Genomic DNA, 25,906 nt, shown 5'->3' with positions numbered 1-25,906 from the left:
TGTAGAAGGGAAAAGGAGGCTGGAAAAAGCCTGAAGTCCCAAAGTGGCATCTACATTCTCTCTTTGCCTGGAACTCCCACTGTCTCTGCAGCTGCAATTCCTTCTTTTACCCTAATGTTCCATCTGACATGACTGTGCATTCTCAGGTTGGAGGTGACCTGGCTAATCATCTGTGAGGTACTGTAAGATCACACCAAGTTACGGTAGCCAGCCTGAGCACATAAAAATATAGGTTGTTGTTGTTTAGTCGCTAAGTTGTGTCTGACAATCTGCAACCCTATGGACTATAGTCCGCCAGGCTCCTCTGTCCATGGAATTTCCCAGACAAGACTACTGGAGTGGGTTCCCATTTCCTTCTCCAGTGGATCTTCCTGACACAGGGATCAAACCCATGTCTCCTGCATTGCCAGGTGGATTCTTTACCACTGAGCCACCAGGGAAGCCTGTTTAAAAAAAAAAAAAATACAGGACTCCAAGACAAAATTTGTCTTTCTAATACATGTGTTGAAATTGACATGTAACTTGCCTACCCTAAAGTTTACCCTTTTAAAGTGTACAATTCTGTGGTTTTTAGACATATCCACAGAGTTGTGCAATCAGTAGCACTATCTAACTCCACAACACTTTCATCAACCCCAAAAGACCCCCTACACTAGTGAGCTGTCACCTCCTACTCTCCCTCCCCTCAGCCCCTGGTAAACACCAATCGGCTTTCTGTCTCTGTGAATTTGCCTTTCTGGACATTTCACGTAAATAGAATCATACAACGTGTGGTCTCTTGTGTCTGACTTCTTCCGCTCAGCACAGTGTTGTCAAGATTCATTCCCATTGCAGCAAATCCCACTCCTTTCCGTTTTAGGGATGAATAATGTTCTATTGCATGGATAGTGTTTTGTTTATTCATTTATCCATTAATGGATATTTGAGTTATTCTACTTTCTGCTTCTTGTGAAGAGTGCTGCTGTGAACATTCATGTATTACCTGTATTACAAGTTTTTGTGTGGACATGAATATGCTTTCAGTTCTCTTGGGTATATACCTAGGAGTGGAATTCCTGGGTACTATAGTCACTTGCGCTTCCAAGGTGATGCTAGTGGTAAAGAACCTGCCTGCCAGTGCAGGAGACGTAAGAGACGCAGGTTCGATCCCCGAGTCAGGAAGATCCCCTGGAGGAGGGCATGGCAACCCACACCAGTATTCTTGCCTGGAGAATCCCACAGACAGAGAAGCCTTATCGGCTACGGTCCATAGAGTCGCAAAGAGTAAGGCGCACACACACACACACACAAAAGAGTAAGGCACAACTAAAGGGACTTAGCACGCATACGTGGTAACCCTGCTTTTAAATATTTTTAAAAAACTACCAAACTGTTTTCCAAAGCAGTCACTGTTAGGGGTTGATTTGTGTTCTCCCCAAATTCATAAGTTGAAATCCTTATCCCCCAGTACCTCTGAATGTATTTGGAGAAAAGGCCTTTGAAGAAGTAAAGTAAAATGAGGTCATATGGGCAGATCCTAATCCAATATGGCTGATATTTTTATAAGAAGAGGAGGTTAGGGGCTTCCCTGGGGGCTCAGATAGTCAAGAAGAGGAAATGAGAATACAAATATGTATGAGGGAAGACAATGTGAAGACAGGAGGAAAAGAGGCCATTTTCAAGCTGTGGAGAGAGACCCTGGAAGAAATCAAACCTACCAACACCTTGATCTTAGACTTCTAGCCTCTAGAACTATAAGGAAGAAAATTTCTGTTGTTGAAATCATTCAGACTATGATACTTCGTTATGGCAATTCTACCAAACTCTTACAGACACCTAGTTACATTTCATTTCAGATAAACCATGAATACTTTTTCAGTATATTACTCTGCACAATAATTGGGAGGTAAGTATGCAAAAAGCCCTCTATTATTTATCTGATTCCCTGATAACTCAGTTAATAAAGAGTCTGCCTGCAATGCAGGAGAACCCAGTTTGATTCCTGGGTCAGGAAGATCCGCTAGAGAAGAGATAGTTTACCCACTCCAGGATTCTTGGGCTTCGATTGTGGCTCAGTTGGTAAAGAATCCATCTGCAACACAGGAGACCTGGGTTCGATCCCTGGGTTGGGAAGACACCCTAGAGAAGAGAAAGGCTACCCACTCCAGTATTCTGGCTTAGAGAATTCTATGGACTGTATAGTCCATTGGGGTCCCAAAGAGTTGGACGTGACTTTCACTTTTCACTTTCATTTATCTGAGATTCCAATTTTACTGGGGGGTGACAACTGGGTATTTGTATTTTATCTGACAACCCTACACCAAATGGGCTTCAGTTGGAGCTTGCATATACCTAGGTAATAGTAAACTCATGCCCTAAAATAGCCAACTTTCTGTCTCTGGCTGCTGCTGCTGCTGCTAAATCGCTTCAGTCGTGTCCAACTCTGTGCAACCCCAGAGACGGCAGCCCACCAGGCTCCCCTGTCCCTGGGATTCTCCAGGCAAGAACACTGGAGTGGGCTGCCATTTCCTTCTCCAATGCATGAAAGTGAAAACTGAAAGTGAAGTCACTCAGTCATGTCCAACTCTTAGCGACCCCGTGGACTGCAGCCTACCAGACTCCTCCGTCCATGGGATTTGCCAGGCAAGAGTACTGGAGTGGGCTGTCTCTGGCTAGTTCTGCCTAAAAGTTCTATTGTAGGCCAGGCTGGGGTGGACATGTGACCTAGAGTCTTGCATCCAGCCACTGTGATTGGTTCAAGATGGAGATGAGACTCAATTTCAGCCAATCGGTATCTTCTCTGGGACTTTGGCCGGAATCTGGAGGTGAAGAGGTTCCCTGTATGAAAGGTTGCTGCGAGCTGTGTGTTACACCAGGTTTTGTGACCTCTGGAGGAGAGAGGATTTCGATCCAGGGTCAGAGAGGAGGCTTGACTACTTGAACCTTTTTGTGTAGCCAAGTTTTATTAAACTATAATAGAGATAGGGAAAACTTCTGACATAGACATCAGAAGTGGACAGAAAGAGTGCCCCATTGATAGTTTTTAGCAAGGTGATTTATGTCTGTTAGAAAACTATTAGTCAGATAAGAGAGACACCTCAAAGTTGAGGGGGTTTCACCAGGCCCCTCTCCAACAATATGTATTTTCAAGATAGGATGACATGAGGTGTGTCATCCCCCGGCCATAAAACAACTGGCAGGAAAACTGGCTTGTTGAGCCGTTATCAGCCCAAGATTTGAGAAGAGTAAAATAAGTTAGTCTTAGGCAGATAAAGAAAGGCAGATTCCAAAACAATTACATAGTTTCATTAACATAGCTTAAGAAAACATCTCTGTAAGAAAAAGGCATTGGTTAGGTCAAGGCAGAACCAGGTGTCATCAACACAGTTAAAAGAAGCCTCTCTTAATTTTGTGTAGAGAAGGAAAACAATGCCTGCCACTTGCAGTTTAATTCCTCCTGCCGCTTGGGGACCTCTGGCCTTCCTACCTGTGACTCTCGTGTACCAGAGGTGGTTGGGTGGACAGATGAGGAGCTAGTAGAGGGGAAGCCACCAGAGAGGTCCCAATGTCCTTGATCCCTCTGAAGAACTCCCTCACAAAACTCCTTCCCGAAAGCCCACTTCAGTGGGCAACAGGGAGCATTTGTTGACTGACAAACTGACGGACTGACAATGCAATTTTCCCACAGTGAACACCTATTCTTCAAAATCCACTTCAAATTCTCTTTGAGAAACATCAGAGATCATTTACCGAATGGACATAAATTTTTTTTTTTCTTCCAATCTTCTACACATTCATCAAAACCCTCCTCAAATGTCTCCATGAGGGGCATCAGGGAGTGAATAATGTGTATGTAAATGGGCATCCCTGGTAGTTCAGAGGCTAAAGAGTCTGCCTGCAATCCCTGGGTTAGGAAGATCCCCTGGAGAAGAGAATGGCTACCCACTCCAGTATTCTTGTCTGGAAAATCCCGTGGACAGAGGAGCCTGGGGGGCTACAGCCCATGGGGTTGCAAAGAGTCAGACATGACTGAGCAACTAACACACACACTTTATATGTATTCTTTTTTAAAAAAATGAATAAGGGACTTCCCTGGGGATTCCAGTGGCTAAGACTCCATGCTCCCAATGCAGGGTGGCCAGATCCGATCCTTGGTCAGGGAGCTAGATCTCACGTGCAGCTAAGAGTTCGCATGCTACAGCTGAAAAAAGACCCTACGTGCCGCTCCTTCGCCAGGTGGGACTAGTGGTGAAGAACCTGCCTGCCAACGAAGGAGACGCAAGAGATGCGGCTTCGATCCCTGGGTCGGGAAGATTCCCTGGAGGAGGAAATGGCAACCCACTCCAGGATTCTTGCCTGCAGAATCCCACAGACAGAGGAGCCTGGTGGGCTACAGTCCATAAAGTTGTAAAGAGTCAGACACGACTGAAGTGACTTAGCACACACATACATGCCTCTACTAAGACCCATCGCGTGCTGCGCTTAGTCACTCAGTTGCGTCCGACTCTGCAGCCCCAGGGATTGTAGCCCTCCAGGCTCCTCTGTCCATGGGATTCTCGAGGCAAGAATCCTGGAGTGGGTTGCCATTTCCTCCTCCAGGGGACCTTCCAGACTCAGGGATCGAATCCACGTGTCTTATGTCTCCTGCATCGGCAGGCAGGTTCTTTACCACTAGTGACACCTGTGTCTGCTAAGTAGCTCTTTGTGACACCATAGACTGTAGTCTGCCAGGGGGAAGCCCACTAAGACTCAGCACAGCCAGAAGAAGTGAAGAAGTGAAATCACTCAGTCGTGTCCAACTCTTTGTGACCCCATGGACTGTAGCCCACCAGGCTCCTCCATCCATGGGATTCTCCAGGCGAGAATACTGGAGTGGGTTGCCATTTCCTTCTCCAGGGGATCTTCCCAACCCAGGGGTCGAACCCGGGTCTCCCACATTGCAGGCAGACACTTTAACCTCAAAGTAAATAAATGTTTTTAAAAAATTGAATAAATATTGGCCTACAGCATTATATCAGTATATAATATACATATATAATATAATATATATTAGTTCAATATTTCTATACCTTACAAAATGGTCACCAATATGTATCCTTTAAAGCATCCTCAAATGATCCTCTGGAGGCATCAGAAAGTCCTGGCTGAGTGAATGAAAAATGCTCTTATTGGTGAAAAAATGTTCTTATTAATAAATGTGTTTGTTACAAGAGCTAATGGATCGTTCCCTTGCCAACTCCTACTCATCCCTCAAGATCCTCCTTAGATACCCCTCAAGGGCATCAGATCTCTTGACCACATGGAGGGCAGTTCAGCTCTTCTCAGGCTAAAGGTCACTACCCACCCTCCCCACAGAAGACGGAAGCTGAGGGGGTGGGGAAGTTCTGTGGTTCCTCCTGTTACCATTTCCTGGGCAGGGGGGGCCTATGACCCTATCCTTCCTGCCCCTCCTCAGTTTGTGGGGCATCTGAAAGTGGGACGGCGTTGGGGATGTATCTCAGCTGTGCTTCTGGGGCAGCTGGGAGGGCGTCCTGAAGTAGGTGGCAGGCAGGCCAAGAGAGGTGGGTGTACAAAGATTTGACATGGGGAAGGTGGGCTGCGGTGAACCTCAGGGTGAGCCTCCAACTGCAACCTCAATAAGGGTAGAAACAACACCTCACACGTGGCTGGAATCCTGCTCATGCTGCTGCCATAGTTCCTTGGGAATAAGCCTAGCCCTTCAGCCCAGCAGTCAAGGGTCTGGTCCACTCTACCATCTTCATCTCTCACGTGGAGCCCCAGACCTGCCAGTTCATCTTGGTGTTCCCCAAAGCGCGTCCCCCAGACTTTTGCCTCTCCTTTGACCTCTTTTGGGAATGCCCTTTAGCTCTACAAAGCCAGTTTAAGACTTCCCTTCTTTGGGCAGCCCTCTCTGGTCCCCCTCAGAGCCCCCCAACCTCTACCCCTTCCTGCAGCCAGCCCCTAATCCCCAAGGAACTGGGAGCATCTGTGTCCAGCTCTGCTCCAGACCCTTGATGTTTTCTCAGTGGCTGCTCTAACTTTGGGGGGGATGGGAAAGAGGTGTGATAAGAGCAGAGATCACTGAGAGCCCCCAAAGAATGACAAATCGTCCTGGCTGTCTGGTGGGCAGCAACCCTTGTTTATCCCTGTGCTCAGTTGCACAGTCGTGTCTGACTCTTTGTGACCCCATGGACTACTGCCCATCAGGCTCCTCCATCCACGAGATTTTCCAGGCAAGAATATTGGAGTGGGTAACCACTTTCTTCTCCAGGGCATCTTCCTGACCCAGGGATGGAACCCGCGTCCCTTGTGTCTCCTGTATAGCAGATGGACTCTTTACCGCTGAGCCTCTGGGGAAGCCCCATTTATCCTCACTCTAGCCCATTTGCAGATGAGGAAGCTGAAGCTTGGGAGGCCTGACTTTCCTGGGGATAGGAGGTAGCCCTAGGGCATGAGCCTTGCTCATGGAAGCTCAGCCCCACTGTGTAGGGGACTCTGCCTCAGGGTTTGCATCTATGTCTTTACCTCTAGCCAGGGCCCTGAGTAGGTTGAGTGTCTCTGGACTCAGTTTTTCCATCTGTGAAATGGGGCACCTGGGGTAAGAGTCTCAGGATCATTGAGAGGGGGCCCATTGATTTACCCCATCTCCAGTGGTCTCTTCCATCTTCACATTTCTCTCTCTTTGTGTCTCTCATTTCTCTCTCTCTGTCTCTGCCCCTCCCCCAGACATCACAGCTACTCCGCCCCTGGCCTGGCCTGGGCCCTGCTGCCAGTGAAGGCTGTTCTGTACAGGATCACAGGGTCTCCGTCCCCACTGTGCCAGGCCTGGAACACTGCCTCTTTGTTCCAGTGGCTCTGACTTCATGGCCTGCTGGGCGCCTGACCCTGGCTGGCCCAGCTGCCTCTCGGAACCGGCTCTCAGAAAAAGTGCTTCCTCCCACCCACCCCGGGCCTCAGTTTCCCCAGAGGCTTTTCCCCAAGAGAGACCCTTATCCTGTTTTTTGTCCACCTGGGTTCTGAGAACAGCAACAGCTTTTTTTTTTTTAAGGTGAAAATCACACAACATATAATGAACTGCGTTAATATATACAATTCAGTGGCACTGAGAACATTTACTGTATTGTACAATGATCACCTCTAGTTCCAAAACATTTCCAGCATCCCCAAAGGCAACCGCATCCCCATGAACAGTCACTCCTCATCCCCTCCCCCAGCCCCTGGCAATCATCCTACCTTCTGTCTCTGAAGATTTACCTTTTCTGGACGTTTCATACACACAGACTTGTACAACATGTGGGCTGCTGGGTCTGACTTTTTCCACTCAGGATGCTGCTTGGGAGTGCTATCCACTTTTTGTAGCACGAAGCAGCTCTTTTCCGTGAACATTTTGGACCTTTGTTGACAGTAGGGAGAGAAGATCAGAAACTGAGCCAAACCCCCCGACCCCCGTCCCCAGCCTCCCTGTCTCTGGCCGAGAGACAGACACAGAGAAAAGACTAAGTCGAATCTAAAGGAAACAAGGAAATTTTTCAGACACGGGGCCCAGGGTGCCCTGAGGTTTGAGTTTGGGAAATGATGAGGTGGACATTTGGCGGCGGGGAGGGGGGAGTCCAGCCTACAGAATGCACTTCATAACAATTTTTCAGGAGAGTGAACTCTGACGTCCAAAGGCCCCTGGCCTCTCATTGAGCTCCTGGATCTCAGAAGTGGGCCAGAGAGGCCTGGCTGCTGCCGCCAAGTCACCTCAGTCATGTCCGACTCTGTGCGACCCCAGAGACGGCAGCCCACCAGGCTCCCCCGTCCCTGGGATTCTCCAGGCAAGAACACTGGAGTGGGCTGCCACTGCCTTCTCTCAGAGAGCGCTGGAGACCTAGCCAAGTACACAGAGGCCCAGGCCACCCATGGGGCTCTCACCTGGTGTCCGGCTCCCGTCTGGAGCCAGCAGAGAAGACCCCAGACCCTCAGGGGGTCGAGCTCAGGGTCTAGGGCTCAGGTGGGTTTGTGGCCTAGATGAGGCCACCATCCCCAAGCTGACTTCCTGGGTTTCTCTTTCACTTTGACTTGTCCTGGGAGGGGCTGTTTCATAACTTTTTTTTTTTTTAATCTCTTTAGTCTTTCTTTATCAGCTTCAGCTTGTTCCTGGGTGAGGAAGGACCTGGTGGCTGGGGCCTCACCGGCAGCACAGAAGTTCATCTGGGCTGCTGCCCTCTTCAAGGACCGGATGGGACAATGGGGGTTCAGGCTGGTTGCCCTCCTTCTCCTCTTGTGCCACAGACAGGGCGGTGAGTCCCCTACCCTGACAGTTCACCTCTTCTTATTGGGGGTGATCTTATTGGTGGGGTTGTGTGTATGTGGAGGGCTAGTGGCCTCGGTTCCAGGGTTGGTTCCGTGTCTTTGTGCCTCAGTCTTTCCCTCTGTCAAATGGGACATTAGTAATTATGACTTCTAATGTCAGACTTGGGCGTTTCCTCTCCGGTCTTGATTTTGTCTTTTGTACTTTGTGCTTAGTCACTCAGTCGTGTCCCACTCTTTGTGACCCCGTGGACTGTAGCCCGCCAGGCTCTGCTGCCGCTGGGGCTTCTCCAGGCAAGAATACTGGAGTGGGTTGCCATGCCCTCCTCCAGGGGATCTTCCTGACCCAGAAATCGAAGCAGGGTCTCCTGAACTGCAGGCAGATTCTTTACCAGCTGAGCTACCAGGGTGGAGTGGGCTAAATCTCTGAATCTTTCCCACTTGCCGGAGTTTAGTGAGGAGTAGCTAAGGAAGGGATAAAGAGCAGGTATGTATATAATAGATATGTATCTAGTGTATGTAACATACATACTCTCTCTCCATCTTGTGGAATCCAAAGGGAAAGGACTCAGCCCTTTCTAAGAGCCAAGTTTGGACTCTCATCCCGACTCTGCTGTTGCATAACGTTGGATAACTTCCTTGTGCCTCAGTTTCCCTCTCTGTAAACTGGAGATCAGCAAGGTTTTGGGATTTTTGGAGGTCAGGCAGGCCTAGAGCCCAGCAAAAAGGAGGGGGCAGAGGACACCGAGTTGCTTTAGAGGAGCAGCCTGAGAAGCAGATGGGTGAATGGATGGACGAATGGATGGGCAGATGAGTGGATGGGTGAGTAAATGGATAGATGAGTGGATGGATGGATGGATAGGTGAGCGGGTGGGTGGATGGATGATGGACGTGCGGATGGAAAGACGGATAGACGACTGGATGGATAGATAAGTGGATGGGAGGATGGCCGGATGGATAGAAAGCTGGATGGATGGGTGCAGGGTGCATAGATGGGAAAGTGGACAGGTGTGCGGATGATCCCTGGGTGAGCGCCTCTCCCTCTGCAGTGAAAGGCTGCGACTGTCATTACCTCTTCATTGCCTTTGCAGCTGAAGCCTGCAGGACCATCGGATGCTGTTTTCAGAACCCACCATACCCAGATGCAGACTCAGGTCTGGGCAGTTCCCCATCGTGGGAGGGAGGGCTGCTGCTGGGTTCTGACTGACTCCTCCCTAGCAGTCCCTCCCTTAGCTCCTTCCTGCTCAGCCAAAGACTGGGGTCTTGGGAGCCCTGACCTGACATCCTGACAGCCTGTCCTCATCAAACTCAGTGCAGTCACCCACCTCTGTAAGCTTTGTCTGCTCCCTAATAGAGTCACAGGACTGTGTCTGTGTCTGTCCCGACTGGTCAGCATGGGGGTTAAGCAGCTGCTAAACATTTTGCCTCCCCCGAAACAAGCATTGCTGGAACACTCATGCTTATAACAAATTCACTAATCGGCCCCTGGGCAGGGGTTTCATCTATTCTTTTGTTCAAGAAATATTTACTGAACAGTTACTATGTGCAGACACAGTCCTGGATGTGAAGGAATCAGCTGCGAACCCAGCTGTCCTCCTGGGGCTACAGCCTCGTGCAAGGGGGTGGGCGACAGTCACACTAATGCATATCCTGTGTGATATGCTATGAAAGAAACAGAGCAGGATGGGAGGCGGAGAGGCAAGGGACGGCTTCAAATAACGTAGTGTTTGAGGTGGTGACTCTGAAGGAGAAATTGGAATGTGACGATCTGGCGCCAGGGCATTTCAGGCAGAGGGCACAGCACACGCGAAGGCCCCGAGGCAGGAGCGAGTCCGATATGTTTGAACACCAGGGAGGAGGCTGAAGTGGCTGGAGCAGGAAGTGCAGTGGAGATGGCAGGAGACAGGTGGGAAGGGCAGATTCTTGTTAGGAAGGTGCTGGAAGCCACAGCGTGTTTAAGCTGAGGTCCTACTGGGTTACATAAGCGTCACGGAGATACCTCCCTGAGTTGTGTCAGTTTGGGGACACCCCCTCCCTGACACTGTAGCCTGTTCTCAAACCTCCAGGCTCAGCTTCAGGCCCCCGGGCCCTGAGCTGCTACCGGGTGTTCAGCAGCGCTGGTTATGAATGTTCCTGGGAGTATGAGGGCCCTGCAGCTGGAGTCAGCCACTTCCTCAGATGCTGGTGAGGACCCTACCCTTTGCTCCGCAACCCCCGCCTCTGCTCTCAGGATCTGTGCCCCTTCCTGGGCCTCAGCTGGGACTCTGTGTTGTGGGCGCTCAGCAAGGTGGGTACCCAGTTTGGGCAGCGGTTAGGACCCCTCTGTCCTTCCTTCATCCTCGCCCTCTCACTGACTCATACTTCTATTCACTTATCCACCCATTCATTTCTTCCTTCCCTCTGTGACAGGCCTTGTTAGGAGACTCTGGGGTCCTCTAAAACCCTTAGTCCCAGGCTGATCCCCGAGAAGTCCCCAGGCTGGGGAGGAGAGGTGAAAGGGGCAGGAAAGGACAGTGGGATGTGATGTACGTCATCCACTGCGGCCGCCGAGACTCAGCACCGACACCTTCCTTCCTGCAGCCTCCAGTCTGGCCGCTGTTGCTACTTTGCCACAGGCTCGGCCACCAAGCTGCAGTTCTCCGACCAGGATGGCATATCCGTGCTCCACAATGTCACTCTCTGGGTGGAATCCCGGGCCGCCAACCGGACAGAGAAGTCCCCCAATGTTACCCTGAACCTCTACAGCTCGGGTCAGCACCCTGCTCTCCTCCCCACGACCCTCTCCTCACCCAGAGAAGCTTCTGGTCCCCAAGCCAAGACCTGAGCCGGGGTGCGGGGGATTCTGGGTCTCTGGCAAGGGGTTGGATAGTGCCAGCTGTTTTCCCATCCAACACTGCCCTATGACTTGGCAGAGTCTTTGATGGGCCCCTTACCGATGCCCTACTGCTGGACATTTAGGTAGCTTCTGGTTTCTCCTTGATACCGTAATGCTCCCAAGATCCTGTTGGGTCTTTAAAATCTGTTTTTGTTAATCAACAACACACCCTTGGTTTAGATGTATTGAGCTGCCACTGTGTGCCACGCTCAGTCACAAAGGACACAGACAAGGCCAAAGGAGGTCAGAGCCCAGGGCTGGGAAGAGGGAGGGGTGAATGAGGCACCCTCCTTGGCCACAAAATTTAGGGAGGGGCGGTGGCAAAAAATCTCAGTAGTCAAGATAAACGGTATCATGATTCAATGTTTAAAAAAATCGATATTGATGCAAAAAAACACGAAGTCATGACAAACAAAATATCAAGATTTTAAATAAAGAGAGGATCTGACCCTGTATTTGTACAACCCTGCCTCACTCTCCTCACCCTAATCCCAACCCTATCCCTGCTTCATGGAGCCCAGATTCAAGTAGGGTGATGGACAGGGCATGGCCGTTACACATGATGACATACTGCCTGCAGGTCAGGAAGGCCCCTGGTTCAAGCTGAGTCTTTGAAGGATGAAAAAGGTCCAGCAGGAATAAAGATAGGGAAGTGTGGTCCAGGCAGCAAGTGCCAAGGCCGGGAGGCAGAATCAAACACCATATGACCAAAAGACAGGAAGGGTGACAGATCTCTCTCCTTAGGTCAGGCTCCCTGAAGTGAGTTTAAAAAAGTTAGCAAGAGTTCCCCAGTAGTCCTCCAGAAACATAGAACCAGTTGATTACTCTCACATCAGCAATTTACAGAAGTATGTCTCACCAGAGCTTTGCCAGCAATGAGTATTAATATTTTAAAGATATTTTTACTAACAGGATCCTGTGTATGAATCTTGACCCTGACTCATAGAACCCCAGGCGTAGAGGGGTCTTGCTAGGGTGGGCCTTGGGGCTTTCTCTGGACCAGGAGGATCATGTGCAGGTTTTCTGGGATTTTCAGAACCAACAACTCACATACATGCCTGCTTCCCTTCCCCAAACCCCACCTCTGCTTCCAGTTAAATACGACCCTCCCCCAGGAAACATCAAGGTGTCCAAGTCAGCAGGGAAGCTGCGTATGGAGTGGGAGACCCCAGCCCGCCAGGATGGTGCCGAGGTACAGTTCCGGCACCGCACACCTGGCAGCCCGTGGAAGCTGGTGAGTTTATTCCCCAGATCAGCGGTTGGCACAGGGCACAGGGCCCCTTCACATCTCCCCCATCAGCTCTGTAGTCTCTATCTATCACCCCTTCCACCTGGCCTCCACTCTTGCCCCATAGTCAGCCTCTGGGGTTTGTCTCTGACTTGAAGATCTGATTATGACTGCCCTTGCTCACACAAACCAGGGATTGAACCTGCATCCCCTGAGTTAGAAGGCGCATTCCTAAGCACAGGGTCACCATGGAAATCCTTCATTTGCTTTTCCGAGGATGTCCTCTCGCGGTTCCCAGATCCAATCCAGGGCTCTATGTGGCATTTAGCAAAATAATCGTTGAAGATTTCAAAAGAGCTAACTGATATTTTCAACACCAAGTGTAAAATCATGTATAAATATGATCTCATTTTAGGGTGACTGTGGACGTCAGGATGATGCTGGCTTTGGTGAGAATAATAATGAATAATGACAGCAGCAGCGAGTTAGCATTAATTAGGCACCCACTGTGTGCTAGTGCTAAGTCGCTTCAGTTGTGTCTGACTCTCTGCGACCCTATGGACTGTATCCCACCAGGCTCCTCCATCCATGGGATTCTCCAGGCAAGAATACTGGGTGGATTGCCAAGCCCTCCGCCATGGGATCTTCCCAACTCAGGGATCAAACCTGCATCTCCTGCAGTTCCTGCATTGCAGGCAGACTCCTTACTGCTGAGCTGCTGGAGAAGCCCCCACTGTGTCGTAGGCCCAGTGCTAAATTCTTTGTAGACTTGTCTGTGCCCCCTTGTAGTTCAATATTGGATGATTCCCAGTTCACAGGGGAGGAAACACAGGCTTGGGCTTCAGAAGCCCAATAAGGCCAAGGTCACATCCCAAGGAATGGTATTGCTGAGACTCAAAGCCCAGACAGTGTAAGAAGTGGGTGATCCTTGAGGCACCAGAGCACAGGACCTGGCCTATTCTGACCCTCCTTGTCCCCAGGGTCTGGCACGCAGTTACCTTTCAATAAATGCATGAACACAGTTGGCACTCAATAAGTGCATGGACACCGTTGATGCTCAATAAGTGCACATACAGTTGGCGCTTAAGTACGTGGTGGCTAAGTGACCCTCCCAAGCTCCGGGTACTCCTGGCTGTGGGACAGCCCCTTGGCCTGAAGTCTGTTCTGCTTTTCCTCAGAGTCATGCCTCTGCCCCTTGGAGATGGACATGGCCCAGGAATTCCAGCTGCGGCGGCGTCTGGGGCCAGGGGTCCCCGGAGGTCCCTGGAGCAGTTGGAGTAGCCCTGTGTGCATCCCCCCTGGTGAGAAAACCCTGGGCCACAGGAAGGGAGACAAGCATCCAAAAGATGGTAGTGGGATCAGAAGTAAGGTGGTGAGTGTTAGCAATAAGGTGATGGGTGTTAGAAATAAGGTGGCAGGAGAAATTAGGGAAAATTGGTGCCAGGTGACAGGGCAGTGAACGAGTTTCACTTTATAAAATGCAGCCAATCCGTAATCTAAAAAGAAAACATTTCTCAGTCCTTCTCTCCTTCCAGTTAGTTTGGTGGGGTTTGTTCTCTGAAAGCTGAACAGGAAGTTGATGGGTGCATGTAGCTGTGTTGTGAAGATGGATTTTCCCAAACAACACAGGAAGCTGGAGCCTGGGCAGTTCCAGAGTGGAGATATAGCCCAAGGTGGGGGTGCAAGGGAGCGATGGGGTGACTGTCAATATTTGGCCCCCACTCTTTGAACTGGAGCTTCCTCCTGCCAGCCCAAGAGTGTATCTGCTGGGAAACAGCTCCAGTCGTTTCCAGATTTGTCTAAAAAAAATCTGTAGTATTTTAAAAAAGGACATGATATGAAATTGACCATTTGAACCATTTTTAGCCAATTGCATCAAGTATATTCACCCTCATGAGGTGGATCTCCATGTTTGCAGATTCTGAAAACTATGTAACCCACGGAATCCCGTGTTTCATGGGAGGGAGGGAAAAGGCCCCATGTCTCCATCCAGAGTCTGCAGGAGGTTGTGAGCAAGGGCACCACCCTCAGTGTCACCGTCTTGCTGTCTCATTGCAGAAACCCCTCCACAGGCTGAGGTGAGGTTCTCAGCAGAGCAGCTTCGCCCAGATGGGAGGAGGCAGGTGACCTTGCATGAGCAGGTAACAGGGTTGTCATTGGGCTGTGGGCTAGCCTGGGAAGAGAGAGAAGGAAACCAGAGGCTAGAGTGGAAATGTGTAAAGCTCAGGGAGATGAACCGTGAAGGTGACTGAGACCGGAAAGACTGTAGGTTGAAATCTGAAGGTAATGGGGAGCCATGGTAAGTGTGTGAGCTGAGGAATATGGCTGGACTCAGAAGTTTGCAGGCTCCCTGTGGTGGCCATCGGGAGAATAAATTGTGGGGGGCTCAGGTGGAAGCTGGGAGGCCAGGAAGTAGTTGACTGTAGTTGGTCTGGATGGGAGATAATTTCTGTGAAGTCCCCCAAACAACTCATTAAATATGTAAGTCAAATGTACCTATTTTACAGAGAAGGAAACCGAGGTACAGAGGGAAAGTCTCCTGTCTGAGTCAAGGGCAAAAACATATGTTTCAACCCCTGATTTCACCATAATTGATTCAGCCAGATCCCCAGTGACCTGTCACAGTAAAGTTATAGGGAAGCTCCTTCTCTTCCTAGGTTTCCTATAAGTTGAATCCTTTTTCTTAGAAAAAGTTTCCAGACTTGAGGTAATTGGATTCAAAGATGGAGACTTTTTTTTTTCCTGGCTTTTAGTGGGTTTTGGCAAATTATTTCCCCCTTCGCCCAGACCAACAATCAGTGAATGTGACAGTTTCCCAACAGTCTTGCCAGCGTTGAGGTTCACTAGTTTGTAAATTTTTGCTCAAGTCATCACCTGGGCCTGTGGATGAGTCTGTGTTCATGGGCTGAATCCTGATGTCAACCCATGGGGACAAGGAGCATGTTCAGGTCCCCAGAAAACCATCTCTCACACTCATAACAGCTGCCCCAACTGGAGCTTCCGGAAGGCTGCCTTGGGCCTGACTCTGGCATGGAGGTGACCTACAACATCCATCTCCACATGCTGTCCTGCCCATGTAAGACCAGGGCCAAGAAGACTCTGCGCCTGAAGAGAAAGCTCGTCCTCTCGGGTGCTGCCTACGATCTGGCCATCGTTTCCCGGAATCGCTTTGGCCTCGGCCCCAATCAGACATGGCACATTCCTGCCTGCATCCACTCAGGTGCCTTTGGCTGGGTGGTGGGAGGGCTCCTTGGAGCTGAGCACATACTCTGAACCTCAGCTAGACTAGGTGAGGCAAGTGAAGCACAAAAATTTAAGAGGGTGTCTAATTTAGGAGCGTATCAAAACTTAGTAATCAAAAATGCATAGTGTTTTTAAAAAGGCATAGTGTTATAATGTAATAGTTCAAAAAATAATCTCATGGGCACACTACAGCTCAGGTCAAATGTTTGTTTTTGTAAATAAAGTTTTATTGGGACCAGGGGCAGGATCAGAGTGTCAAATGAGGCAGGGTTGTACAAGAACAGGGTTGATCCTGTCTTCATTTAAAATCTAGGCAATTTGTTCACTTTATATACAGGCATACATATATTAAGGGCTTTCCAGGTGGTGCTAGTGGTAAAGAACCTGCTTGCCAATGCAGGTTCGATCCCTGGGTCGGGAAGATCCCCTAGAAGAGAGCATGGCAACCCACTGCAGTATTCTTGCCAGGAGAATCCCATGGACAGAGGAGCCTGGGAGGCTATGGTCCATAGGGTCACAGAGTCGGCCACAGCTGAAGCGGCTTAGCGTGCACGCAGGCACATACATATATTAAATATATACATATATTTACATATCATGAAAAAATAAATGGCGATGACGTGGATAAAAAGGAATCCTTGCACACTGTTGGTAGGAATGTAAGTTGGTGCAGCCACTAGGGAAAACAGTATGTAGATTCCTCAAAAAATTAAGACTAGAACTACCGTGAAAAGTGAAAGTGTTAGTTGCTCAGTCGTGTCCTACTCTTTGCGACCCCATGGACCTGCCAGGCTCCTCTGTCCATGGAATTCTTCAGACAAAAATACTGGAGTGGGTAGTTATTCCCTTCTCCAGAGGATCTTCCAAAGCCAGGGATCAAACCCAGGTCTCCTACATTGCAGGCAGATTCTTTACCATCTGAGCTATATGATCCAGCAATTCTGTGTATTTATCCAGAGAAAAGAAAAACATAATTGGAAACAATATATGCACCCCTATGTTCATTGTGGTGTTATTCACAATAGCCAAGATATGGGAACATCCTAAATGATCATCAATGGAGCAAAAAGACGTAGCGCACGTATACAGTAGAAAACTGCTCAGCCGTGAAAAGAGTGAAATGTTGGCATTTGTGACGGCAGGCATGGGCCTTGAGGGTATTATCCTTAGTGAAATAAGTCAGATGGAGAAAGACAGATACGCTATAATTCCTCTCAGATGTGGAATATAAAAACCAACCAACAAACCAAACTAACTGACTAACCAAATAAATAAATGGACAAACCAAAACAAACACATAGGCAGAGAAAAGAGTAGTGGTTACCAGAGGGAAAGAGACGGGGGAGGGGAGAGGTAAAGCGGATCAGCTCTATGGTGACAGATGGAAACTAAATTTTCTACGGTGAGCACACAGTAGGGTATTCAGAAGTTGAAATATAATGTTGTACTCATGAAACATATATTATAAACCAGCTGCTGCTGCTGCTGCTAAGTCGCTTCAGTCGTGTCCGACTCTGTGCGACCCCATAGACAGCAGCCCACCAGGCTCCCCCGTCCCTGGGATTCTCCAGGCAAGAACACTGGAGTGGGTTGCCATTTCCTTCTCCAATGCATGAAAGTGAAAAGTGAAAATGAAGTCGCTCAGTCGTATCCGACTCTTAGCGACCCCATGGACTGCAGCCTACCAAGCTTCTCCGTCCATAGGATTTTCCAGGCAAGAGTACTGGAGTGGGGTGCCATTGCCGTCTCCAGTATAAACCAGCATTACCCCAATAAAAAATAAATCTAAAATTTAAAAAATCAAGATTTATGTGTATGTATATACACATATTTTATTGAGGAAAGGTTCACATGTCAGAATGAACCATGTTAACAAGCACGCTTTGGTGCACTAATCACATTCACAGCGTTTCACCTCATCTAGTTCCAGGACATTCCATCACCCCCAAAAGGTGACCCTGTCCCCATTAGCAGTGCCTTCCCATCCCCTCCCCCAGCCTCTGATTATCACTGCTCTCCTTTCTGTCTCTGTGGATTTTCATGGGCTTTTTCATAGAAACTGATCACATGCTTTGTGATCTTTTGTGTCTGGTTTCTTTCACTCAGCCTGACGTCTCCAAGATTCAACCACATTGTATCGCGTGTCATGCTTCATTCTTTTTTATGGCTGAGAAATATTTTGCTGTGGACAGGCCACATTTCCTTTATCTGTTTTTCCACTGATGAACATTTAAGCTGTTTCCATTGTTTGGCAACCCTGAATAGTACTCAGTACATATTTTTCCATTCATTTCTATTTTTAAAAAATATTGCATTAAAAGAGCATTGATACTGATAACCGAATTCTTTGACACCTCCTTAAATTTCATGCCTGAGATAAGTGCCTTGATTGTTTCACCTTACTCATGATCTTGCTGAGCACCCAGTAGGGTGGTTACCATGATGCCCATTTCAGAGATGGGATGACTGAGGCTCAAACAGATGCAGCCACTTGCCAGGGTGGCACATCAGGGAGTCTGTCAGTTCCTTGTCTGGTTTGAGCCATGGCCTTGCTATGTGACCTTGAGCTGGTGGCTCTCTGTCTTTGGGCCTCAGTTTTCATATCATTGATATAATTTGATATGATGTGGCATGATACTGATATGATTTATATCATTGATCATGGTGACTGTAAAACAGCCCTGGCCTGATGCATACAGTCAGAACTCAATCAATGATAGCTGTTCTCTCTAGAACTGGAAGCAGTACCCACCCCTCAGCTTGGTGCTGATACCCTTGTTGTAGGGAGTGACAGAGATGAGCCCAAGAGGGCTGAGAGGGTGTGTCCTCTGAGCGCTGGTCCGACGAGGAGGCCCCTCCCCAACCAGGCCACCCACTGCCTCAGCGCGAGGCGGGCGGTGGGCGGCCAGGCATCTGCTGGAGCGTCTGCTTACCAGCGTGGCAGGGTAGAAGTGGCAGCATAGGGAACTCTGATGGTAGGCATCCTGGCAGAGAACCCGTCGTCAGGCTGGGGGAGGACTCGATTCATTCAAACGGCCGTGCTGTCCCCTTGGTGCTCAGCCCTCAACTCGGCAGCCCCCAGCGTGGGGAGACAGAGTCAGACACAAACACTCCCGGCCCCCTGGGGGTTAGAGTTTGTCAGGAGAGTGGGATGGGGCTCTGAGCCTCGGGTGGGTGGGTGGGGGCGGGGCATAAGATCGCTGGTCTGATGTGCCTCCCTTGTTTTCTTCCAGAACCAGGGCTTCTGAATATCAGTGCCGGAGCCAACGGGACCACCATACATTGGCCAGCCCGGGCCCAGGGAATGAGGTACTGCATTGAGTGGCAGCTCCAGGGCCAGGAGGAGAACCTTGCCACCTGCATCGTGACGGCACCCCAAGACCCAGACGCTGCTGGAATGGGTACAGTAGTTTTGGTTACCCTGCATCCTCCATTAGAGCTCCCAGTCAACTCAAACTTACAGGCATCCTCCATGTGGGGTACCTGAGGCCCAGAGAGGTCTCGCTACTTGCTCAAGGTCACACAGAATTGGGGACAGGCCAAGACCTGGCAGACCCTCCTACTCATGCAAGTCTGGAGTTTCCTGCTGCAACCCTGGTTTGCCAGGGCTCAGCCCTGGGCAGGTTGCACCCTGGCAGGAAATGAGTCTCACGTCCCAGGGTGTTTGTTAAACACTCACTGGTGCCAGGAAAGGTGGCAACTAGCAAGATGCTAGTGGCAAATTAATGAGGCCTCTGGAGGGAAAGAGGGGGTGCTGAATGGCCTAGGCAGCCTCTTGCTCTCTGCCCTGTTCTTGCCGGGTCCCCCCAAATCCTCAGTCGTAGCCTGGCCCTCCAAGAGCTTCCAGCCAGGGGAGACAGGCAGGACACAGACACCCCTGGCACCATGGAGTAAGAGCTGTGCTGGAGAAGGTGGGGATGCTTTGGGAGAGGGCAAAACGAAGGAATCCTGGAGGAAGGCACATTGGTGCAAGGGTTTTGAGGCATGAGTAGGAGTGCTCTGAAAGTTCCTGGTAGATGCCACAGGTGCAAAGGTGGGGACACAATCTATTTACTGGCCTGACCCTTGCTAATCCTTCCAGCAACTCACAGCTGGAGCCAAGAATCTGGGGCACTGGCACAGAAGGCGTGTTACCGCATCACCATCTTTGCCTCTGCACACCCGGAGAAGCTAACCTCATGGTCTACAGTCTTATCCACCTACCATTTTGGAGGCAATGGTGAGTGGCCCAGTCCTGCAGGGTGGCCTCCTCTGGGGGCTCAGCAGCGGTCCTCGGGTGTAAGGCATGGGGAATACCATCTAGAGGCACCTACTCCTATCGGGTGCTGGCCAAGAGCCAGACACTTAGAAGTCAGCTCAGTCAGGACATCCTGGTGGTTCAGTGGTTAAGATTCTGCTTCTACTGCAGGGGGTGTGGGTTCAATCCCTGGTCAGGGAAGTGATGGTACCAGAGTAGTGCAGCGAGGATTGGAACCCAGGCCCACTTGACTTGGTGGTCATGGCTCCCTGGGTCTCTGGACGGTACCAGCTGGGCAGGCAGAACATGCTGAGCCAGCACCCTTGGAAATGACCGTGGCGATGGTGTGATTGCAGCCTCAGAGGCCGGAAGCCCACAGCACGTGTCAGTCAGGAAGCTCAGCCAGGATTCGGTGTCTGTGGACTGGACGCCATCTCTGCTGAGCGCCTGCCCTGGTGTCCTGAAGGAGTACGTTGTGCACTGCCAGGAGGAGGACAGCAACCAAGCATCTGGTAGGTGAGGCAGCATGGGCCTGGCTGGGGGAGGAAGGGGTCTGGGCTGGAGTCTGCCTTGCTGTGTGACCCTGGGCACTTCACTGTCCCTCTCTGGGCCTTGGTTTCCTCACCCATAAACTGATAGAGTTGAACTCATCATTTGATTGGCCCTGACGGCAACTCCCATGGAGCAGGAATGACTGTCCCCATTCCACAGATGGGGAAACTGAGGCCTGCAGAGGGATTCAGCTGCCCAAAGGTTAAGCAAGTCTGGATTTGAACTCAGGTGCCCCTTCCTGCCCCATAAGAGGGAAAGAAATGAGGATGTACAGGGCAGGTCTCACCAAGGCTGGATCTTCCTGTCATTTCCTGCACTGGGAGCCTCATTCTCCCACTGGTTAGCACAGCCTTGCAGATACAGCCTCATCCATCCATTTCTTGCAGCAACAGGCTAGGCTAGCAAGACCGTGGCTTTACTTCCTGCCTTCTCTGCACAAGCCCAGCACAGGGCAAGGCATGATGCCAGGGGGAGGAGAGGGGGGTCGGGGGATGGGGGTGGGGGGTGGGGGGATGGGGACTCTCCAGATTCAGACATAGACATCCTGCCGCCAGTCTGGCCACCCTGTGATGTTTGGAGGGAGTGTGTGCACTCATGCATGCACCGTCAGTCGCTCGGTTGTGTCCGACTCTGTATGTAGCCTGCCAGGCTCCTCCGTCCATGGGATTCTCCAGGCAAAAGTACTGGAGTGGGTTGCCATTTCCTAATCCAGGGGATCTTCCCCACCCAGGGATGGAACATGCATCTGTTGCATCTCCAATAGGTAGATTTAGAGGGGATAAATAAAGCCTAATGGGAGTTGGTGACGCATTCTGGCACAGCCAGAAACAGCCCCACTTGCTGAAAACTGATTTGCCAAAAGCCAAATTGCTGAAGATTCATGCACCAATTGCCCATTTGGCCAAATGTACTGACTTCCCTGAAATTTCTTTTGAAGAATAGTCCTTTTGGATATTTACAAAGAATACAGATTTAGGGTTCTAGGAATTTTTTTCTTCTGGACAACCACCACCAACTGTATTCTCATTTTAAAGATTTTTATAAGGTGCTTTTTTTTTTAAAGTCAGCCCATTCCACAAACACTTGTTGAGGTCCTACTGTGTGCTGAGGTGCTGGGGACACTGGCGGGGGGGGGGACAACTTAGACAAAGGTAACCCTGACCCTGACCTGAAAGATGGGAGAGGTGAGGGAGGAAACCATGTAGTCATCCGGGGAAAGGGTAGACATGGCCAGGGAGTCAGTGCAAAGGCCCTGAGGTTGACGATGGGACCTGATGCCTTTAGGGAGCTCTGAGGAGAAGGCACATGTGGCTGGCAGAGATGGGCTAGGAGTGGGGGAAGGGCATACTGGTCAGAATTTGAGAAAAACAGCATCATTTGCTGAAGATTTTGATGAAGAATATTTTTCCAAATAAACTTGAGGTGAATGGGTGCATTTAGGGAAGAGTTTTCCACAAAATTTCTGTGAGTGCCCACCCCCATCCTCACCTCCCAGGGTAGAGCCCAGAATAAAGGGGGTCTGGGGACTCACGGCTGCTTCCCGTTCACAGAGCTGCACGTGAAGCCCACAGAGACCCAGGTCACCCTCCAAGGCCTGCGGGCTGGCACAGCTTACAAGGTGCAGGTTCGCGCAGACACAGCCAAGTGGAGGGGCGCCTGGAGCCAGCCCCTGCATTTCACCATCGGTGAGTGAGGGGGTGAGTGACAGTCTCTCAGTCTTGTCCAACTCTTTGCAGCCCCATGGACTGTAGCCTGCCGGGCTCCTCTGTCCATGGGATTCTCCAGGCAAGAATCCTGGAGTGGGTTGCCATTTCCTTCTCCACGGGATCTTCCCAACCCTGGGATAGGACATGGGTCTCCTGCACTGCAGGCAGATGCTTTACCATCTGAGCCCCCAGGGAAGCCTGATTGGAGGAGGGTGGGAGGTGCACCCTGTACTCACCCAGCATGCATTGCCCCACATCCCACATCAACAAGCATTTCTGCCCTGACCCTCCAAATTTCCATTGCTCCCCATGAATCTCCCTCAGAAGCAAGTCACAGGCTGACCTGCTCCCACCTCCTTCACCAGCTTCCTCTGCTGTATCTTCTTCCCATAAATCTTCTCTCACACTCCCATGTTCTTGCCCTTGCAGACCTCTGCCTGGAATGTTTGGTCTCCTTGTCAAACTCCTACTCCTCCTTCATAACTCAGCTCAAATGCCCTCTCCTTCAGGAAGCCTTCCAGGTTTCCTCCTGGGGCATCCCCCTCCCCTCCAGCTGTGATTGCCCCGCCTACCTGGCCTGACACCTTGGGAGCAGGTGGGGGTGTCTTTCTGGGCTCTGCCTCCCCCAGCCTTGGAGCTACTGGGGAGAGGGAGAGAGCAGGGGTGGGTATTTATTGAGGGAATGAATAAACATGAATGAACATCTCTCATCACAAGCATAAGGAAGTCGGTGGGCTCTGTTGTCTTGGGGCATGTGGAAGTGGGAGATTTGGGGACCTGTTCTTGCCATAGTCCCTACCTGTTGTCCTCGCAGTGGAATCTGGTTATAACAGAAGCAGTGAGTCAGACTAGGTGTGTGGTGGGCAGGTCTGGGTCCAGGGGGGCAACCGCACGAGCCCCACCTGCGGGTGATTGGCGCTACGGTGTCCTGAGCACTTAGTGTGTGCAGGGCTTTATCCCACAGTCACAGGGCAGACCGGGCCCCACTTCCCAGAGGAGGAAACTGAGGCTCGGAGCGGCTCGCATTGCGCCAAGGTCAGCAGTGAGTGGATGGAGGGCCCACCCCTGTCAGTGTCCCCCTCAACGAGAGGCAGAAGGTGTGTCTCCCTCAGCCCAGGCTCTTCTGCTCCTAGAAGTCCAGGTTTCTGAGTTGTCCGACTTGTCCATCTTCCTCGCATCTTTGGGGAGTTTCGTGAGCATCCTTCTCCTGGGAATCTTTGGGTACCTCAGCTTGAACAGGTAACTTGCACCCCCTCCCCTGAGATGATCTGTAATAGTGATAGTATGAATAATAATAACTGTTAACCCCAAATAGGTTTTTATGTCCACTTTCAAAATGAGGAAACTGAGGCCCAGATAGTCAGGCCCAGGGCATCCAACAGTGCTGGAATTTCAACCTGGGCCTGTCAGTTTCCTTCTGCTCTGACCCCTCAGCCACATCTTCACTCCCCTTATTGTAACCTAATGGAGATGAAAAAAATAAATCAGAACAATTTAAAAGTAAGAACAAACAGAAGCACTGGCCAGTTCCCCTCTCTCTCCAGGGCTGTAAGGCACCTGTGCCCACCCCTGCCCACACCTGGTGCCAGCACTGCCATCAAGTTCTCTGGCAGCCATGGGAAGCAGGTAAGGGCCCCTCTTTCTAATTCCAGGTCTTGTTTATTGGGTCCATATCTGGATTAGCGCTCTGAAGAGTCATGGCCATGCATTAACTCATTTTATTCTTTCCAAACCATTGGTGCAAGGACTCAAAAAAAAAAAAAAAAAAAAAACTACCCTATTTTATAGACAAATAGAAACCAAAGTGACCCTCATGTGGATTGTTTCCTAGTAGCAGAAACAGAACTCAAGTGACTTCACAACATAACCTGATGGAAAAAAAAATTCTAAGGTTGTGGGCTTCAGGCATGGCTGGATCCAGGAACTGGGACTCCATCTCTCTGGGGTGCTAGCTTCCCTGCGGTCTTCTTTTCCAGGCAGGTTCAGCCTGCTTCTTGCGGACACAGGGTATCCCTTTTTCAAACTGCAGCAAAATTCTGGGCCATCACTGATTGGCCCAGCTTGGGTCACATGCACATCCGTGAGCCTATCACTGGAACCAGGGGGCTGGAATGCTCTGATTGACTGGGCCAGGACCACACGCCGATGGCAAGCAGCAGCCTGGGGCTACTGCCCTGCCCAACCACATCAGTCGTCAGAGGAAGAGAGACAGTTTTCCAAAGAGAAATGGGGAGCTCTTCCTACTGATCCTTGAATTGGCCTCAGGATTTTAGAGAATTTAGCCAGAAGGGACCTGGTCCAGTCCATCCTTGTGTGGATGAGAAATAAGGCCCCGCCCACAGCCTTGACCCCGCCCTCCTACTCCAGGTTTGGCAGTGGACCAGCCCAGCAGACTTCCCAGAGGAGGTGTCTCCACACGAGGCCCTGATGGTGAATATATCCTGGGAAAAAGGCGAGGGAGCTGACATGGGCACACTTGGGACTCTCAAGGAGAAGATGGAGCTGCCTCTGCGTGCCCCTAAGCCAGCCCTGGACACAGAGCTGCCCTTGAAGGACAGGAAGCAGATGCAAGGACGCCCTGAGGCTGGGGCTCTGAGGCCTGGCTGGCAGGACGGTCTGGTGGAGGACAGCCTTGCCCAGGTGGCTAGATCCCCACTGCTGCTCCTGGGCGGCCTGAGGCAGGCCCCTAGGTTCGGTTCCCAGGGAGAAACAGGAACAGCTGCCTCCTCTTACAGAGAAGACTGACGACTGCCGCCAGGATGGCTGGCTATTGTTTACTGCACACTCAACCTGTTTTTTCCAGACACTCACGTGATGCCCTTGAATGATATGGCTGTCCTATTGACCTATTTTAGTGAGCCTCAGTGAGGTTCAGAGAGGGCTAGTGGCTGGCCTGCGGCCACAGGACACACGCAAGACTCTAATCCAGGCGGAGTGGCTCAGACTCCATCCTCACTCCCCAGGCTTTGGAGCCGCTGCCCTCCATAGACGCTGACTCTGCCCAGCACCAGCTGCCACAATCCTATGGTGGGAACCTTACAAACCACCTTGAAACGGAAGTTGCTGCCCAGAGCCAGGACCTGGCATCCATGGAGCAGGGCGCTGTGGTTGGCCTGTTGAGTGGGTGTGGGATAGACTGAAGGGGGCCCAAAGAGGCTCAGGCTGATCCCAGATCCTGGGCTGGGCATCCTGTCTGAATGGGGAATATGGGTGCTGAATTCTCTGTTGCACTGCAGGGTCTCCAGGCTTGGATGACCCAGATGTGGGGGAAAGAAGGCTAAACATTCTGAGGGAGGTGATGGTCCCTCCCTGGCTGCAGAAAAGTGGGGGTGAAAATATAAAATAAATAAATAATAAAATGGGGAGGTCGCTGCTGCTGTCACTATATCTCATTACAAAACTGCTGAGCAGTTCCAGAGGTACTTGGAAAAGTTGGGGGTCCTGGACATATACGAAGAACCAGAGAAACCTAATAGTGCTTTGGATTTTTTTTTTTTTTTAAGCACCACTCGGGAGCTGCTACCCCAGAAAATCCAGAAATAGAGCTGCTTTGCCTAGAACTGGAAAAATTGAAAGGGAACTATGAAGTTATTGTAGGAGAAAATGAAAAACTGAAAACCAAGGAGAAAACCCAGTAAACTTAGGGTGGAGAGGAAGAAACTACCTTGCTATAAGCCACAACATCTTTAGGAAGATAGAGATTATTGCATTAGCAAAAGACTGCAATGCAGTCATGAATGGGAATTAAGTTTTAGTTTTCCAGTCATTTTAAAGGTTTAGATAAAAAGAGCTTT

The 25,906-nt window shown here is 50.4% G+C and overlaps 1 protein-coding gene across 2 annotated transcripts; it reads left to right on the top strand.

Moving 5' to 3' along the window:
* The first annotated feature begins 7,899 nt into the window (after positions 1-7,899).
* IL12RB1 (interleukin 12 receptor subunit beta 1) lies at positions 7,900-25,897 on the top strand. Of its 2 annotated transcripts, XM_040241104.1 has the most exons (16): positions 7,900-8,261; positions 9,363-9,425; positions 10,338-10,455; positions 10,852-11,021; positions 12,241-12,380; positions 12,790-12,823; positions 13,553-13,675; positions 14,433-14,515; positions 15,357-15,594; positions 18,851-19,018; positions 19,699-19,836; positions 20,211-20,366; positions 21,957-22,091; positions 23,246-23,351; positions 23,657-23,738; positions 24,480-25,897. In XM_040241104.1, exons 1-16 carry the CDS (start codon positions 8,201-8,203, stop codon positions 24,855-24,857), a joined length of 2,193 nt encoding a protein of 730 aa, XP_040097038.1. In that variant the 5' UTR covers positions 7,900-8,200; the 3' UTR covers positions 24,858-25,897. The 2 variants fall into 2 exon arrangements, with proteins under 2 accessions (XP_040097038.1, XP_040097037.1); XM_040241103.1 differs by lacking the exon at positions 7,900-8,261 and having other exon boundaries at positions 8,808-9,425.
* The last annotated feature ends 9 nt before the right edge of the window (positions 25,898-25,906 follow it).

This window comes from Oryx dammah, unplaced genomic scaffold (assembly GCF_014754425.2).
Source record: "Oryx dammah isolate SB20612 unplaced genomic scaffold, SCBI_Odam_1.1 HiC_scaffold_5, whole genome shotgun sequence".
Classification (NCBI taxonomy): Eukaryota; Metazoa; Chordata; class Mammalia; order Artiodactyla; family Bovidae; genus Oryx; species Oryx dammah.
The sequence above is the reverse complement of the archived record's forward strand: the minus strand, read 5'-3'. Positions and strand labels throughout refer to the sequence as shown.